The 19317-nt window shown below is 37.6% G+C and overlaps 2 protein-coding genes across 2 annotated transcripts in view; both read left to right on the top strand.

Annotated features, from left to right (window-relative positions):
* LOC124261481 lies at nt 1-13667 on the top strand. Its single transcript, XM_046695802.1, has 8 exons — nt 1-63; nt 1734-1804; nt 3653-3772; nt 4509-4622; nt 5436-5561; nt 6270-6383; nt 12369-12497; nt 13451-13667. Exons 1-8 carry the CDS (start codon nt 44-46, stop codon nt 13588-13590), a joined length of 834 nt encoding a protein of 277 aa, XP_046551758.1. The 5' UTR covers nt 1-43; the 3' UTR covers nt 13591-13667.
* A 3469-nt stretch (nt 13668-17136) lies between these two features.
* Nucleotides 17137-19317, top strand: part of LOC124261458 — a 36778-nt gene continuing 34597 nt past the window's right edge. The window contains exons 1-3 of the mRNA XM_046695773.1: nt 17137-17188; nt 18054-18112; nt 19098-19211. Of these exons, the coding sequence (XP_046551729.1) occupies nt 17181-17188; nt 18054-18112; nt 19098-19211 (181 nt within the window). The 5' untranslated portion in view covers nt 17137-17180. The remainder of the gene's footprint in view (nt 17189-18053; nt 18113-19097; nt 19212-19317) is intronic.

The following is a 19317-nucleotide window of genomic DNA, read 5'->3' on the forward strand; positions in this document are numbered from 1 at the left end:
TTGTCACCTTCACACTCCTATAGTTCCAGCTGGTCTCGCCACCATGGACTGCTCTTATCGAAGGTATGGCTGTTGTTTGTACACTGAGTTTTTGTCAATGTATAGTTTTTGATTATTCACTCAGTTTCATCGGAAATTGATGAGACAGGCTCAGACAGTCCCAGTCTACAACACACGTGATGTAACTGGTGCATAGACTCGTCGATCAATAACAAATTATTTTAAAACAACGCCACTTGATAAGTTTCGAATTGAACGATATGGTAACCCAATACATAGCGTATGTCACACACTATTATCGCTGTAAGTGTCAGTTAGTGACTTCATTGTTAGTGTATGTAATTTATCCTGAAACAGTTCGCGATGGTCAATTTGTTACTTGCTTTATCTAAGGGTCATGAGGCATTTGTATCTCATAAATAATGTTCTGTTTGCGAAACCTTACACAGATTCGTGACATATTTTGTTTGTATGTGAGTTGACGTCTACAGAAAACATGGACGATGGACGATATGAATAGGTAATGTCACATATACACAAGATAAACGAGGCGGTGGGGTAGCCTCGTGATTAAATTTCTGGTGTCCCCCGGCGTGATATTGCTGGAATATTGCTAAAAGCGGCGTAAAACCTTACTCACTTACTCACTCATTAGACATACTTTACCCATGATTTAGATATACTTTACCCATGATTTAGATATACTTTACCCATGATTTAGACATACTTTACCCATGATTTAGATATACTTTACCCATGATTTAGATATACTTTACCCATGATTTAGATATACTTTACCCATGATTTAGATATACTTTACCCATGATTTAGATATACTTTACCCATGATTTAGATATACTTTACCCATGATTTAGATATACTTTACCCATGATTTAGATATACTTTACCCATGATTTAGATATACTTTACCCATGATTTAGATATACTTTACCCATGATTTAGATATACTTTACCCATGATTTAGATATACTTTACCCATGATTTAGACATACTTTACCCATGATTTAGATATATTTTACCCATGATTTAGATATACTTTACCCATGATTTAGATATACTTTACCCATGATTTAGATATACTTTACCCATGATTTAGATATACTTTACCCATGATTTAGATATACTTTACCCATGATTTAGATATATTTTACCCATGATTTAGATATACTTTACCCATGATTTAGATATACTTTACCCATGATTTAGATATACTTTACCCATGATTTAGATATACTTTACCCATGATTTAGACATACTTTACCCATGATTTAGATATACTTTACCCATGATGCGAAATAGGGTAACTGTTTCATTAAGGACGATTGAATCTGAGCTGTTTCGTTCGGATTAACAGAGTATAACTGGACAAGAAAAGTCGTTGATTCGAAGTCCTGAAGACTGTCAACAAATATCAAGTTGAGGTTAATTGGAGTTGTGCTATATATACCTTATCTTCAATGAAAATTCTGAAGTAAGATAATAAGGGAAATAGTTTTATGCAATCTTTCGATTTAATATGAGCAAAATAAGAAAGAAATTGGAGAAATATGAAACGGGGTTTACTATTACTTTGATGAATCCTTGTATCTACATTAGCATAAATTAGTGACTCAAAGATGTTTCTTTTAAATATCACAAACACAAACAAATACTGTAACTATATCACAAACTTTCTGATAACACTGCTGTTCTTCATCCAATTACCTTTCCAGTTTGGTTTTGCTCGCCGTCACATTGTGTCTGTTTGGCCTACACTATGCCGTTTGCTCCATCGAAGACTCTGGTGAATATAATTGAATATCATTGGGATTTATGACAAAGGTGATTGCGTCCCTTATCCGTGTCAGGATCTGCCGGGTGTTGGCTGAAATCTCCTTGATTACGAAATTGATGGTCCCTGGGTTTCACAAAGCTTTAAGCAACATGGTAAAACAATTGGAAGAGCGTCCCTTTACTCCAGTTCTAGTTTTATTGGCGATTTCAAACATTTTTTCAGAACTGAGATGTTTGAGTTATTTTGGAAAAGTATTCCGTTGTGTGTTCTCGATGTGTGATTGAAACAGGAAGTGGTAAAGGCATTGGACGTTTTGGAATTTGTAAGTGGTGAAAATGAACAGCTCCATTACACTCTCCTCTGCATATACATTAAGGAGCCTCCACTCGCAAACGTATTGGTGAAGATCTAAGTTAGAATTGGTCTTAAGCAACCTATGCAAAGCCGTAAGAGGGGTCAGGCTCACTGACTTGATTGATCCCAATTGCTAAGATCGATGCTCATGATATCGATCACTGGATTATTTATAAATTGCCGTCATATGGCTTGAATACTGATGAGTACGGCGTTAAACAACAACATGACTTAAATCGGTGGTGTAAGTGTAGATATGACTTAAATTAGTAGTGTGAGGTCGATATGACTTAAACCAGTGGTCTAAGTGTAGATATGACGTAAATCAGAGATGTGAGGTAGATATGACTTAAATCAGAGGTGTGAAGTTAAAATGACTTAAATCAGTGGTCTTAGTGTAGATATGACTTAAATCAGTGGTGTGAGGTAGATATGACTGAAATCAGCGGTGTGAGGTAGATATGACATAAATCAGAGGTGTGAGGTCGATATGGCTTAAATCAGTGGTGTGAGGTCGATATGACTTAAATCAGTGGTTTAAGTGTGGATATGACTTAAAGCATTTGTGTGAGGTTGATATGACTTAAATCAGTGGTGTGAGGTCGATATGACTTATATCAGTGGTATAAATGTACAAATGTAGATATGACTTAAATCAGTGGTGTGTGGTCGATATAACTTAAATCAGTGGTGTGAGGTCGATATGACTTAAATCAGTGGTATGAGGTTGATATGACTTAAATCAGTGGTTTTAGGTCCATGTGACTTAAATCAGTGGTGTGAGGTCCATATGACTTAAATCAAAGCTGTGAGGTCGATATGACTTAAATCAGTGGTGCGAGGGGTGTGGGGTGTGGTTGTGTGTGTATGACTTAACTCGGTGTTGTGAGGTTGCTATGATGTATATCAATGGCCTAAGTGTAGATATGATACATATTAGATAATTCAAGAAATCTCAGTCTAACACCACGTAACTCTGTGGTGTGATGACCTGTCTTTAACAAGCGGTCCAGTCTTGTGGTTTCACAAGACATACACATTTAACCCGTGATGGTTCGGGTTAGAATCTTGATCTTCAGTGGCCCATGCTTGTCGTAAGAGGCGACTAACGGGATCGGGGGTCAAGTTTGCTGACTTGGTTGACACATTCATCGGTTCCCCAATGGCGCAGATCGATGCTCATGCTGTTGATCACTGGATTGTCTGGTTCAGACTCGTTTTTAACAGACCGCCGCCATATAGCTGGAATATTGCTGAGCGCGGCGTAAAACTAAACTCATTCACTCACTCATACACATTTAAACTCTACACTTAAATGTTTCGCTGTGATATCTAGCATTAAAATGAAACTAACACGTATATATTACGTTTATAGACTGAATATACAATACGTGTTTGAACCTTACACACTGGACTGATGAAGTCTTAAAACTGATTGCTTGCACTTACTGCAAACTGTTCCAGTTGATATATCTATTTTATTTTCAATAAATACGGTCACAGGATGGACTTGTCAAGTCGGTGGCAAGATTTACAAGGAAGGCGAAAATTTCACAACCTCTGTGGCAGGCCCATGTGTCATCTATAAGTGTTATGGTGGCATCGTTCAGCAGGTCAAGGCTGGTAAGTCAAATTTTCGTACACACCAGTGTGATAGGTGTCATGACATGATGATGACAAAATGGTACGTGAATATCAACGTTGTAAATGCAGTTTACAACACATTGCTGTTTTGCATTGCCCCCGTGTACACATGATACACCTTTCTTTCTCCGCCCATTCTATGTTTAAAGGTGACATATCACAGAAAACCTATATGGGTTTTTCTCGACATTTGTGCAGAACGAGAGGCAATACTCTGTTATAGTAATACGTTATTATATAAAATGAAATTATACCGAGATAATGTGAATACAGTGATGATATTTTTTCATAATTTTAAATACTATTTTTTATCATGTCATCATGTAATTGTGAAAGGTTTTGTTTGTTTTGTGTGAGTTAAACACTACGTTCAGAAATACTATTTCAAATTGCTTTCTTTACCGTCTCCTCAGTGGGCAGTATGACTGCAGTCTGTATTTTAACATGAACGAGTTCGGACCAATCAGCTCGGTGATTGACATCATGAGCACTTTTCCCAAGCTAATTATGGAGGCGACGTGTAAATATTCTAAATATTTTGGACCAGACATTTCAGAGATTTTATAAACGACGTTCCGCACAGTCATCAAAGTCTGACATGCAGATACATTGAGTCATCAACATCAGGATAGGTAGAGATCAATTCTATCGGAAGCAACAACATTCAGGCACCGCGTCTTCTTATGCTTCATCAACCTGAACGTTTGTATTTCAGGATGCAACCATAACGGTGTGTGCATGAACATTAACCAGACTTGGACCAGCGGGTGTTTCGCTTACCAATGCCAAATCAACAATGGCGCTATCGGAATCAGTCTGGTAAACGGAAGTACGTACTGGCTCTGAATAACTCTAGTGTTACATACATGTGTACTGCATGTTATACTCATTAAACAATAATTATTTCATTCAATAATATAATTATTAACTAATTTAGTAATTTGCAACTAGAACTTTTTATTCTTTGTAAGGATCTTCTTAATTCAAATCAAATCGATTAAAATACAGTCTATTTCACGTCAGGTCATTACATGGCATGACATAAAAATCAGTCAAACACAATTGTACCGAATTTTCATTTGTCGAACTTACGTTGTCTCGAAGAAAAGGCTTGACACCTTTGTATCCGTATTTAGTTATCAATTTGTGGTTGTGTCGAACATCGGAAACCTCGAAGCATTTATGCATGTCCCTTCAGCTTCGACACAACACTGTTGTACAAATTTTCTAACAAATTTTTGACACACGATGGGTGATGACGTGCTCATAGGGGTCATATGGACCTTCTGTTTGTTTGTTTAATGCGTAGCCAGTCATATTCCAGAGTAACATAAACAAATAAACAGCAACACCTATCAACCACGACAAATTCAGAGAAAGCAGTACCTTGAAGTTTAAAGTGAGTGAGTGAGTTTAGTTTTACGCCGCATTGAGCAATATTCCAGCAATATCACGGCGGGGGGACACCATAAATGGGCCCATGTCGAGAAATCGAACCCTGTCTTCGGCGTGACGAGCGTACGCTTCAACCACTAGGCTACCCCACGCCCCTTGCAGTTCAAAGAGTACCTAAACATTTGCATTAAGAGTGTTAAGTTAATGGACCCGTGATGTGATATTTCTGCATTAATTATCTCTTCAGGTTGTGAGATCGCCGGTACGTGTCTCGGGGTGAATGAGACCTTCCGTCAGGGCTGCTTCAACTACACCTGTGACCTACAGATGCATGGGCGACATCGATCTTACAGGGTGCTGCTGAAGGAATGGGGTATGGTCAAACTTAAATAACAGCAATATTCCTTCTTGATGACGGCGGTCTGTAAATAATATTGCCCTTCTTGTATGGTTGTTTTGTTTTCTTGTCTGTCAAAGACTGCGTATAACATTCACACATAATAATTGTGATGTTATCAGTATTAAAGTGAATAAGTGAATAATGTATTAGGCCGCAATCAATGATATTCCAGTTATACAACAAAATTCTTTGAATAACCGATTCTGGACCAGGGAATCCATTTATACTTTAATTTACTTCAGGACATATATACGGCAAATTACCTACAGTTACCTCTTATTATATTAAATATAATAAAAAAAGGACTTGTCCGCTCCGAGCAGTATAATGTGCCTGAGTGGGGTATAGACGCTGAACTGCGACATGATATCTCAGTGAGATAACACTTTAAAACCAGCTGATGTCTGGACTAGTACAAGCAGCAACACATAGACACGCATGCGCGTCGCCGTACGAGCAAAATAATCTCAAATACGACGTTAAACCCCATCTCACCTCTCCTTCACAATATCACTTCGCCAGCTCTGCCAATGATACAAAAGCCTTAAAAGAAGCAAGTCTAGATTGTCCTCGGGTTCACGTCGAATCTCCTATCTCACTGGGGCACCTGTTTGATTTAAATGTGTTCCTCTATTTCTGCAGACTAAGCGTTAGCTAACTGTACCCCTGTGTCTGTTACAGGCTGTAGCAATGGCGTCAGTTGCCTCCCCGCTAACTTCACGGAAACCTACAATTGTGTAACGAGGCGTTGTGAGGAGAGGAATGGCAGTGTGGGCATGTTTGAAATAAGTCAAGGTAAGATGCAGGACCAGTCTCTCAAATACCAAGCTGTTGCAATTGATACGACGGTTAACGGAGTCGTGCACTGGTGTGTTGATGATGTCCATCAACGAAGACCATTTGAAAATATACTTCCTGAAACATCCCATCGTTCCTTCCGGGATAAGGAATTTACTGTTTGTGTAAACAATTATTCTTGTTGAATGGGTTTCGGTATGTGATCACTTGGTTGTGAGTTATTAACTCATTATTACAACTGTGTATACGACGACTACTACTACTGCTGCTGCTTCTGATACTACTACTATTACTACTACTAGTACTATTACTGCTGCCGCCACAACCACCACCACCGCTGCTGCTGCTGCTGCTACTACTACTACTACTACTACTACTACTACTACTACTACTATTACAACTACTACAACTACTACCACAACCGCCGCCACAACAAGCGCCACTACTACTACCACTGCTATCACTACTACCACCACAACTACTACCTCCACCATCACCACCACTACTTTTACTACCACAACTACTACTTCGTATACCACCACCACCACCACTACTACACCATGCCGGATACATATACTACTCACACTTTGCTAAGGATCACAAAAAATTCCCACTTTTTACTTAAACATGGATTTATAATTTGAAACTGTATACATTTAAAACTGTATAAATAAGAATATATTAACCCTTTTTTAGGCAAACAACCACATTAATCTAACCGTATGCACTTGATACATGAGTAACCATAAAAATGGTTTTCATGGCACCAATCAACCATTTTGCAAATCATGGAACGAGTCATTTACAAGTACACAACACCTGTCACTTTCAGGTATGGGATCCACAAGATGAAATGACATATTGAAACCTAGGATCCATACTTACAATAAGCTTAGATATTTAAACCAAATTAGACCCGAAATCATTCTGTTGAATCAATGATTTGATCCTTAGCAAAGTGTGAAAAGCATACAATAAACTGGACGCTATGAAATGTTACTCCTTTAAAGTTACCTTTGTTTTCTCGTCTATGTGCCCTCATGCTCATGACCTTTACGTGAAAATCCATGTCTAATTAACAAGTACGAGTTATGTACACTGACATGATTCAAGTTGGATGCCAGAACACCAAGTGGTGTGCGGACGCCAGTAGAGGGGTTCGGTAGGGTAGAACAAGCAGTTACACCAGGTGCAGTAAGCTTTTAAAAAATCATATTAAATCAGTATCAACTGTTTGGCAAATCTTCAACAATAAAGCACGTGTAAGCATGTTTTTCTGTCGACATCTTACCTGGTATTGATGGAGGAGTATCAGCAAGGTCACTATGACCTTTTTGCGCCAGGTGATGTCTTAATATCTACTTCAGATTCGCCAAGGTCGATACGTGTAAGAGTTGTAATATGAAAGTCTCTATATCTACTTTAACTACGCAAAGGTCGATACGTATAAGAGTTATTAGATGAAAAATGTCCAAGTGTCGTAATATACCCTCAAGGAGAAGTCAACACAGACGGTCGACCTTTTCTGTTTGTATTTGTGTTTTTGTCAATATATCTTTCAAAATGTAAGGGTCCAATCTTCGGTGTAGAGTTATCTCCCTTTGGCGTGTCATAAATTCAAATCCTAGATTCTTTCTGATTATGTTTCCGGGTTTGTCTGCACCGTGTCCTCTGGTGTCATAAGCGTGGCCTAAAATCTGCTCCACTTCGTGCTTTTGTCCCGCAAGATGACACACTGTGACCCATTGTTCAAAGGTTTGTTTGAACCAAGCCTATTGCACATAAATATTAAACAAGGGTACGGGTGACGCTATAAGGTATGGGGGGATTCAAAGATGTGAGTTCGAATCCACAATTCGCTGTTTATGATATTCCTCGGCTCTGAAATTATACTTCCGTCTCACATAAAGACCCTAGAGCATAGATTCATTATATATTTTAAATAATATTTTAATTATACAGTCATCATTTCATTCCACTCACCTTTCCATTCCATTCTCTTACCCAATAAAGATGATACAATAACCAATGATTGTCGTAAGATGCACCTAACGGGATCGGGTCTTCGTGTCTCAAACTGAAGCTCACGATGACACAGTGGAATTATAATTGCCTAAAAGAGTGTCCAAATATCCTTTGCGATCTCTTTGAACTGATTTTTGACATATTTTAGTAAAAAATTACGTTTTGAATAAGTTCCAGCCTTCAATATTGACATCAGATATTGAGTTGCGTAATTGTCCCCAGCTGGTATGTTCAGGTATTTAATCATACACAACAATCCACAATTAAAGGGCTGTCACAGCCTCCTGGTCGATCTTCGACAAAGAGTTCTTGTTTGCCTGCCCATGGTAGGACACCACATGGTGCTCATTGAGATCTCGATTACAAATATTTTTTAAAATTAAAGTCAATATTTAAAAAATCTCAGATGATATCACATTAAATTCAAGTAATTTTATTTGTTTAAATCAAAATTTGGCCGTAACGTCACACTACGTACTTAAAAAGGAGATTAATTCGGTAATTCAATATGATACTTCAAATATTTGTTCAGCTGATTTAGAGATATCGCAATTATGTATGTATCATAATGTTGAAATAAAAAAACAGAGGTTGTCTACAAACTGATAAGTGAAACCATTAACAAACTGGAGACAATCGGATGATCAGTCTCGGCATAATGTTGTTCGGCTCTTGGCGAATGTCAGATATCAACGTAAACATAGAAACAATATATCAAATAAATGTTTATACAAAACCCCAACAATTAGATGCAAATACTTCCAAATGCACCTTAACATGAATGTTTTATGTGTTGCAAATGCACCTTAACATGAAGGATGTATATGCCCCAAATACACCTTAACATGACAGTCTTATGTGTTCCAAATGCATTAGCATGAAGGTTTTATGTGTTCAAATGCACCTTAACATGAGTTTTATGCCAAATGCACTTCCATGATGCTTATGTGTTCCAAATGCACCTTAACATGAAGCATGAAGGTTTTATGTGTTCCAAATGCACCTTAACATGAAGGTTTTATGTGTTGCACAAATGCACCTTAACATGAAGGTTTGGTATGTGCACCTTAACATGAAGGTTTTAAATACACCTTAACATGACAGTCTTATGTGTTCCAAATGCACCTTAACATGAAGGTTTTATGTGTTGCAAATGCACCTTAACATGAAGGATGTATAGGCCCCAAATACACCTTAACATGAAGGTTTTATGTGGTCCAAATGTTAACATGAAGGTTTTATGTGGTCCAAATGCACCTTAACATGACAGTCTTATGTGTTCCAAATGCACCTTAACATGAAGGTTTTATGTGTCATTATGTGTACACCTTAACATGAAGGTCTTATGTGTTCCAAATGCACCTTAACATGAAGGTTTTATGTGTTCCAAATGCACCTTAACATGAAGTCTTATGTGTTCCAAATGCACCTTAAATGCACCTTAACATGAGGTTTTATGTGTTCCAAATGCACCTTAACATGAAGGTTTTATGTGTTCCAAATACACCTTAACATGAAGGTTTTATGTGTTCCAAATGCACCTTGAAGGTTTTATGTGTTCAAATGAAACATGAAGTTTTATGTGTTCCAAATACACCTTAACATGACAGTCTTATGTGTTCCAAATACACCTTAACATGAAGGTTTATGTGTTCCAAATGCACCTTAGGTTTTATGAAGAAGTTTTATGTGTTCCAAATGCACCTTTAACATGACAACATGTTTTATGTGTTCCAAATACACCTTAACATGAAGGTTTTATGTGTTCCAAATACACCTTAACATGAAGGTTTTATGTGTTCCAAATACACCTTAACATGAAGGTTTTATGTGTTCCAAATGCACCTTAACATGAAGGTTTTATGTGTTCCAAATACACCTTAACATGACAGTCTTATGTGTTCCAAATACACCTTAACATGAAGGTTTTATGTGTTCCAAATGCACCTTAACATGAAGGTTTTATTTGTTGCAAATACACCTTAACATGAAGGTTTTATGTGTTCCAAATGCACCTTAACATGAAGGTTTTATGTGTTCCAAATACACCGTTGACATGTGAAGGTTTTATGTGTTCCAAATGCACCTTAACATGAAGGTTTTATGTGTTCCAAATGCACCTTAACATGAAGGTTTTATGTGTTCCAAATGCACCTTAACATGAAGGTTTTATGTGTTCCAAATGCACCTTAACATGAAGGTTTTATGTGTTCCAAATGCACCTTAACATGAAGGTTTTATGTGTTGCAAATGCACCTTAACATGAAGGATGTATAGGCCCCAAATACACCTTAACATGACAGTCTTATGTGTTCCAAATGCACCTTAACATGAAGGTTTTATGTGTTCCAAATGCACCTTAGCATGAAGGTTTTATGTGTTCCAAATGCACCTTAACATGACAGTCTTATGTGTTCCAAATGCACCTTAACATGAAGGTTTTATGTGTTCCAAATACACCTTAACATGAAGGTTTTATGTGTTCCAAATACACCTTAACATGAAGGTTTTATGTGTTCCAAATGCACCTTAACATGAAGGTTTTATGTGTTCCAAATACACCTTAACATGACAGTCTTATGTGTTCCAAATACACCTTAAGATGAAGGTTTTCATGTGTTCCACCTTAAATGAAGGTTTTATGTGGTCACACCTTAACATGAAGGTTTTATGTGTTCCAAATGCACCTTAACATGAAGGTTTTATGTGTTCCAAATACACCGTAACATGACAGTCTTTATGTGTTCCAAATACACCTTAACATGAAGGTTTTATGTGTTCCAAATGCAACATGACAGTTTTACATGAAGGTTTTATGTGTTCCAAATGCACCTTAACATGAAGGTTTTATGTGTTCCAAATGCACCTTAACATGAAGGTTTTATGTGTTCCAAATGCACCTTTAACATGAAGGTTTATGTGTTCCAAATACATTAACATGAAGGTTTTATGTGTTCCAAATGCACCTTTAGCATGAAGGTTTTATGTGTTCCAAATGCACCTTAACATGAAGGTTATGTGTTCCAAATGCACCTTAACATGAAGGTTTTATGTGGTCCAAATGCACCTTAACATAAAGGTTATGTGTTCCAAATGCACCTTAGCATGAAGGTTTTATATGTTCCAAATACACCTTAACATGAAGGTTTTATGTGTTCCAAATGCACCTTAACATGAAGGTTTTATATGTTCCAAATACACCTTAACATGAAGGTTTTATGTGTTCCAAATGCACCTTAACATGACAGTCTTATGTGTTCCAAATGCACCTTAACATGAAGGTTTTATGTGTTCCAAATGCACCGTAACATGAAGGTTTTATGTGTTCCAAATACACCTTAACATGAAGGTTTTATGTGTTCCAAATGCACCTTAACATGAAGGTTTTATGTGTTCCAAATGCACCTTAACATGAAGGTTTCATGTGTTCCAAATGCACCTTAACATGACAGTCTTATGTGTTCCAAATGCACCTTAACATGAAGGTTTTATGTGTTCCAAATACACCTTAACATGAAGGTTTTATGTGTTCCAAATGCACCTTAACATGAAGGTTTTATGTGTTCCAAATACACCTTAACATGAAGGTTTTATGTGTTCCAAATGCACCTTAACATGAAGGTTTTATGTGTTCCAAATGCACCTTAACATGAAGGTTTTATGTGTTCCAAATACACCTTAACATGAAGGTTTCATGTGTTCCAAATGCACCTTAACATGAAGGTTTTATGTGTTCCAAATACACCTTAACATGACAGTCTTATGTGTTCCAAATACACCTTAACATGAAGGTTTTATGTGTTCCACATGCACCTTAGCATGAAGGTTTTATGTGTTCAAATGCACCTTAACATGAAGGTTTTATGTGTTCCAAATGCACCTTAACATGAAGGTTATGTGTTCCAAATGCACCTTAACATGAAGGTTTTTATGTGTGACTTGGTATTTCTGTTCAAGCTTGCATTACACCTAGCCGCGAGTGCGTCAAACCAGGAGAAACATATGTCGACAAATGCCGCACGCACAAATGCAAACAGCAAGTACTCCTTGGGGTGAAACTCTTCTCATTGGAACCAACCACTGCATGTGAGTCATTCTTAGTTCAGTGTTGTCACATCGAGACCGAACATTCTCAAACCTAGTATCGATTATACGGAAAACTTTGTCTACTCACAGCATTTGATAACGCGGATAGGGTGATGCCTTGGTTTTAAAGTTGATGGTACACTCGTTCGTGGTTGCAGTTATATAGCTGGAATAACTGCGGTGTAAAATAATATTCACTCATCCCTAAAAACCTTGACCTGTATTCGGTGTAGAATATTCTGTGTTAGTTATGTGCAATGCAGAGCGGTGGAGTAGAAGAATGGTTACAGCATTCGCTTATTAAGCTATCGATCCGTGTTCGATTCTCATCACTGGTACAATGGGTGAAACCTTTTCCGTCATGTTGCTGGAATGTTGCTAAAGGTAGCGAAAACCATACTTCCCCTCACTTTATCGACTCGAGAGGTACATATGGGTAAAAACAATTTCACGGAGGTCATGAACATCATAGTTCGGCTTCACTTCGTACGTTCCTCCAAGAACTGTCTTCAGCAACCCATGCTTGTTGTAAGAGGCGACTAACGGGATCGGGTGGACTTGATTGATGCATGTCGTAGTACCCCAATTGCGTAGGTCGATGCTCATGATATCAATCACTGGCGTCTGGTCCAGACTCGATTATTTACAGACTGCCGTCATGGTGGGAGTGCGGCGTTAAAAAATAAATAAACAAACAAACAAACAAAAACACATCTGACACGCTGTTTCGTTACTGATAACTGGGACGGTGGGGGTAGTCTAGTGGTTACGGCGTTCGCTCGTCACGCCGAAGACCCGAGTTCGATTCCCTATATGGGCACAATGTGTGAAGCGCATTTCTGGTGTCCCCCGCCGTGATATTCCAGCTAAAAGCGGCGTAAAAAACATACTCACTCACTACTGATTACTGTTCAAAGTGGCTACTCACTCACTAAGTCACGTTATATTTCCAGTGTGCGAGGACGCTAACGGCAAATGTCATGGGGCAAACGACGTCTTCAGCGTCAGCATGAATAATCATCTCATGCACAACTGCACGTGTCAGCTGGCAGGCATCAACCCACACTACAAATGCAGTGATGCGGTGCCTTAAGGCAGAAACCAGGCAGAATGTTCTGTTTGGGTAATATCTTTGAATTGTAGTATCAGCAATAAAAATGTCTTGATGTTCGTTCGCATTGTTTCAAGGTTGTTTCAGGTTATTGGTCGACTTGCACGTGCAAATCATTGACATTAAGGGCAGGAAATTTCTATATTGACAATTTGAATAAAAAAAGTGCCATTTGTAACAGACTGTATCTGACGATAAAGAACGTAATAATGACAATTTCAACGGCCTGGTGTGTTTTTCCATACTGTTAAGGAAGTTACAATATTCAGTTGTATATGTATCAAACAAAAACGAAGATTAACTTTTAAGAAATAGAGTTACCAATAGCTTGCCCCTCATTAATAACGCGGAGTATATAGTATTATGGTGGAAAAGTCTACCTGATGGAGGGGAGAGAGGTAGTAATTAAAAAACATTTGACTGGAACAGGTTGTGTATTGGACGGGTTGTCACACTGGGAGTAGCCATAATAGAAGTGAACCAAAATACAGTATCGATGAATAACCATTTCTCTCATGCATTTAATTACTTATGGGTGTATACTTTCGTTGGTTCACGGATATCACAGTTCTATTTTAAACCATTGCGTTTGTAATCTCTCGGCGACCTTTCACGCAGGTTATATTTTGCCAAATGCAGGTTTTACAACGACCATTAATTATCCCGTGTGTATCATCACCATTCTGTTATCATATGTACCCTGGACCAAATCACCACCTTATATTCCTTGCAGATACGACATCAACCCTCTGTGCATCCTATCTCCAACTTATTGTAGAAAAGTTCTCCCCCTTGTACAGTAATGCCAAATTGTATTCTGTTATTTTATGAATTTCATAACTTTTTGTTACGCGTTCTTCTCAATCATGACAAAAAGACTCACTAGAGTTAGCCAGTGTTCCAAATCTGAACCTGTGTAATACACTGGAAATCGAATGTGCGGCATTGTGAAAACGTATAAAGTGTAAAGTATATATATTTTACGTAAAGCATTCTGTTGAGCATTTCATTCCGGGAATTGATGCAAAGTTTTCTGTCTCAGTTTTCTCAGTTCAAATCAATGTGCTTGTGTGATAAACAATTCCCTTGTACACGTTTAAAAACAGGTAAACTAAATCTTTCTTAACCTACATTAATTATAAACATGTTCCCGAAGCAAGGATAAATATTATTTATTAATATTATACAATTATAGACAGGTAATGAGGTCAATACCTGTTTTTATGGACCCGCGAAAAGCAATATTGACCGAGGGCGAAGGTATCGACCGAATTCATCAGTCCATAATTGTTTTATTATGTAATTACTTCTAAAAACCAAAACATGTCCATTTAGTCAAGAAAAGTAATTTTGTTTTCGCTACAAACCAATAACGTTGTGTCAACAATACTGTGACATGTAAACAATAGAATGACGTCATAGCTTGACGTCAAGGTCTACTTTTAGTAACTCAAGTCAATATGACTTTTGGTCGGACCTGGGTTGGAGTCAATATGCTTTCCTGTCGACGGTCACGTGACCGCCTCTAGACCAATCAGGTAGCCGGAAAAATATGCTTACATAGTAATATTTATCATTTAAGAATTGACTTCAGCATGTGTTGCGTTTATGGAGGTAAAAACGCCGGTATTTACGATTGTACCTCCATAAACAACATATATTGAAGCCAGTGTTCATGAATAAATATGACAACTTCACAAACTGCTTATTTAATCATTAACACAAAAAACAGGGATGGTTGAATGTAGGTATGTGCAACCCATTCTTCAATGAACCGAAAACATACACAGTCAATCCTTGAATACATTAAACTGTTGTCTGTAAATTATATTTTGAACGACAAATGTTTCTGCGTGTGACATAAATATATGTCAAAGAAATGGACACCTAAACGAAACTATTTCTCATCGGTTGCACATGCCATGTAATCGCTTGTAATATATTCCTTACCAAGTGATCGAACTTTTACAATTACACGAAATAAGTTAAATAATTAGTGAAAAGATCAGTTATTTCGTTATAAGGGCGTTCGTTATGAGTGAGTGACTTTAGGTTTACGCCGCACTCAGCAATATTCCACCTGTAAATAATCGAGTCCGGACCAGACAATCCAGTGATCAACAGCATGAGCATCGTTTTACGCAATTGGGATACGATTACATGTGTCAACCAAGTCAGCGAGCCTGACAATCCGATCCCGACAGTCGCCTCTTACGACAAGCATGAGTTACTGAAGATCAATTCTAACCTGGACCTTCACGGGATCGTTCTTTATGAACGTGGTGTACTGTACTTCTAGTTAACATAACCAGATTAATGACAGCAGAAAAAAAACACTTTGCGGAACTATCTCTTCATGTAAATGTGAGCGACAAAACCCTTTCATTGTCATAAGAAATATCTGCTTGAAACAGAGTGCATTGTACGATCATAACACAAGCGTGTGCTTTAAGTAGAGATTTCTTATGGAAGTGGAAGTGGGTTTTTGTCTTTTTCATTTATGAATATCTATGAAACCGTGGTGATAGCAGGTTTTCTTGCCCTACGTCACAGCGGCAACGTCACAGACACATGCAAAGGTAAGTCAATTGTACGCCTGTCATCACAGGGAATTTTGTCAGGCATATTTTGGGGGTTAAAGTCGCATCAAATTACACAAAATCCTCTACACGTTTACCAAAGAACCTTTTGAAAGATCTTGCTTTGACTATGAATATAAACCTGATCAATTTCGTTTTAAAAGAGTCGTGTCTTTTGTTTGTACTTTGTGGTAAGAGCGTGACCGATTTTGCCGCAAACGTTTCATTGAATCTCTTTTCTTTTCCCAGATGGGTAAATTAGATGACGGTAGTTGATGATTATTGAACAATATCAGATCATCGATAGTTTGGAAGCTTAAGGTAAATGGTTTTGCTTAATTCCCAGACTATGTGAAATCGAAAACATGGATAAAGAAACAACAGCAATGAAAGGGGCACAATTTACGGTTATGGGGATACATTCTTCTTGAACCAAATATCGATCTACAAATTTGACTCGGATGAATATGTCCCTTTAATGTTATTGACATGGTCATTTCCCTCGTAAATGGAGTTACCGCGACTGAGTAACGTTTTTACCTATACGTTGTCCTGACACCGAATGTTTTCTGTATTTTTTGCCCATTATAAAATCTCTGTCACATTTAATTATTTTGTTGCAACAACTTAATATGTTCACTAGAGAAGGGCAGGCCTGTTTGACTTCACTATTGATTACAAATATATATTGACCCAAATTTGGCCTTTGATCGGTTAGCACAACAATTTAGCCACCTGATTGTCCACAACATTGAACAACATTTCTTGGAAGAAATCCATTATTACTGTAACATATAGTCAACTATATTCTGGCCGGTATTGTAGCACATTGATCTTTACGCTGAGTTGGAAGCTATGCATCTACTGGCGACAGATGTCGCCCTTATTCTGATTGGTTGTAAACAGGCACGTGACGCATTTTGAAGACTGCACATAAGTTCTTTTCTGAACTTATCTGGATAGTAGACCCAATGCGGGTTGCACGTCGTATCCATGGAAAGGTAGGTAGATACGTATTTAAATACTTGTGCGTAAAAATAAGCTATGAATTAAACATTAATGGCAGTTTCTCTTGTTTAAAAAGTCATTCATGGGGTTAATGTTGATTAACAATGCGCTTAGTATAGTCGAGTGAATTTGATCATATGGTTCATTATTTTACATATTTTAGAGAATGGGTAATTCGTGTGGTATTTAGGTTATGGGGAATGCTAACACACACACACACACACACACACACACACACACACACACACACATTTATACATAGGGACAATACCGCACACATGGCAAAATACAGTTACACATACCACATTTTACGGTCTCTATAATTCCCCTTTCAAGGATAAACAATTTGGCTTCTTATAACTGAATACAGTTTCTGTACATTGACAGAAAATTGATCAAGGCCATAAAGTCAATATATGATAATGTCCAGTACAGAGTTTATACTCGATAGGGTTAACGATGTAACGAGTTTTCAATGAGAACGATGCCGATCATTTTTCACAGTAGGATTCTGACTATTTCAAAGCGTTTGTATTGCTAGCTTCCAAAAGTGATGTTTCCAGGCGTTTGAGTTGAGTGCATCTTGCCTCATTGGTCACAAACACACACAAAGGCATAAAATAGGAAATACATAGACCAACAACAATAACAAAAATTAACAACAACAACAACAACAAAAATCAACAACAAAATAAACAAACATACAGTTTCTAACTGATTCGCCAAATTACGAAAAGTCCTCCATATGTGTACAATTTAGTATTTTGAGTTTTGATGAGACTTTGAATGAAATCCTAAAATCATCACAGAAATCCTAATAGCAAGACAATGCTTTAATTTAGTTGGTGTATTTTGTAGACTGACGATGCTCTTCCTCGTGCCTCTCCTGGTAAACCTCATCGTGGTGAGCGGCCAGCGTAAGTATTTTACGTCGACGTTCACGACTTTGTAACTAAACTGCCTGGCAAAATACACCCATGTTTGATGATGGCGAAACACACAAAAATGAAGAAATGGCTATTCTGTTGTGGTCTATTCTATACCGACGTCATAGTGTTGTGGACGTTACGTTTGCAGTGCTGTTTTCGGCCTTTCCGTGACGTCTGTAGTTATTAAATTTTTAAGTGTATATATACTTTTTTAACTCACAGTATATACATTCGTAAAATGTGTATGCTTAGCGTTATGTTTGTGCTTTATCATTTAATTTTCATACTGTGAATCTTTCATTCGGAATCCCATAACTTGATATCCCAGAAGTTCCAGGACGTACATGTCTATGGTCACACTAGAAGACACTAGTGCGTTCGTACTGAAAAGGTTCCTCAAAATTGAAAACATTCAGTTTCTTTCTTGTCCATTTACTTTAAAAGATATTTAGAAAACTGGTTTTGAGAGCAATAAAAAAGCACAAAATTATAACATCGGCAAATAAAATGATGAAGCAATCATAAAGTTTTAGAGTAAAGACAATTTTATCTAAAACTGTAAATGATGTACATCATGGTACTCCATTCTAGTATGATAAATCCCCGGACTTTAATAACTGTTCTTTACTAATTTCTGCATTAGAATTATCAAAGTGTATTAATGGTACAAGCGGCGAAGTGACGAAGTGTGTTGAGGACGGCTTTGGTAAATACGTGTTGAACTACTATTTCCAAGAGACATTCAGTTCAGACTCGAGAAATATTTTCCTGTGTAAATAATGTCAATTGTGCAAATACATAATTATGGCGCAAAGATCGAGAATTGTTATTTTTCACACATTAAAATAGATATATGCAGCAAAGAGGCCTGGTAAGATGATGAAGATGATGATAATGAATAATAATAATGATGCTGATCTGGATAATCAAGGTAGCGGTGGTTCTCATGTTAATCATGGACTTGTTTGTTTAGAAGCGCCATGCAACATCAACGGAGTGGTGTACCAGCCCGGGGAGCGGTACGTGGCACCAGGAGGTATTCCATGTAAAATGGTAAAATGTGGAGATCCGGCCGACATCGAGTATGGTATGTATTCGATCCCACATGTTTAGTAGAAATCTTGAGTTGTGTCTTTTAAATCGCGGTTGGGTTTTACCGAAGATTACACAACACGAAATATGCTTGGAACAGC

The sequence above is a fragment of the Haliotis rubra genome, unplaced genomic scaffold (assembly GCF_003918875.1).
Source record: "Haliotis rubra isolate DU_JTF1 unplaced genomic scaffold, ASM391887v1 Scf8, whole genome shotgun sequence".
In the NCBI taxonomy this organism is placed as follows: Eukaryota; Metazoa; Mollusca; class Gastropoda; order Lepetellida; family Haliotidae; genus Haliotis; species Haliotis rubra.

Bases quoted from the DNA above. Each gene is read 5' to 3' on its own strand.
- LOC124261481 (XM_046695802.1), top strand. From the start codon at position 44: ATGGACTGCTCTTATCGAAG. The intron at 1,805-3,652 runs GTGAATATAATT...ATACGGTCACAG, and splicing joins TTGCTCCATCGAAGACTCTG to GATGGACTTGTCAAGTCGGT. The intron at 4,623-5,435 runs GTACGTACTGGC...TTATCTCTTCAG, and splicing joins AATCAGTCTGGTAAACGGAA to GTTGTGAGATCGCCGGTACG.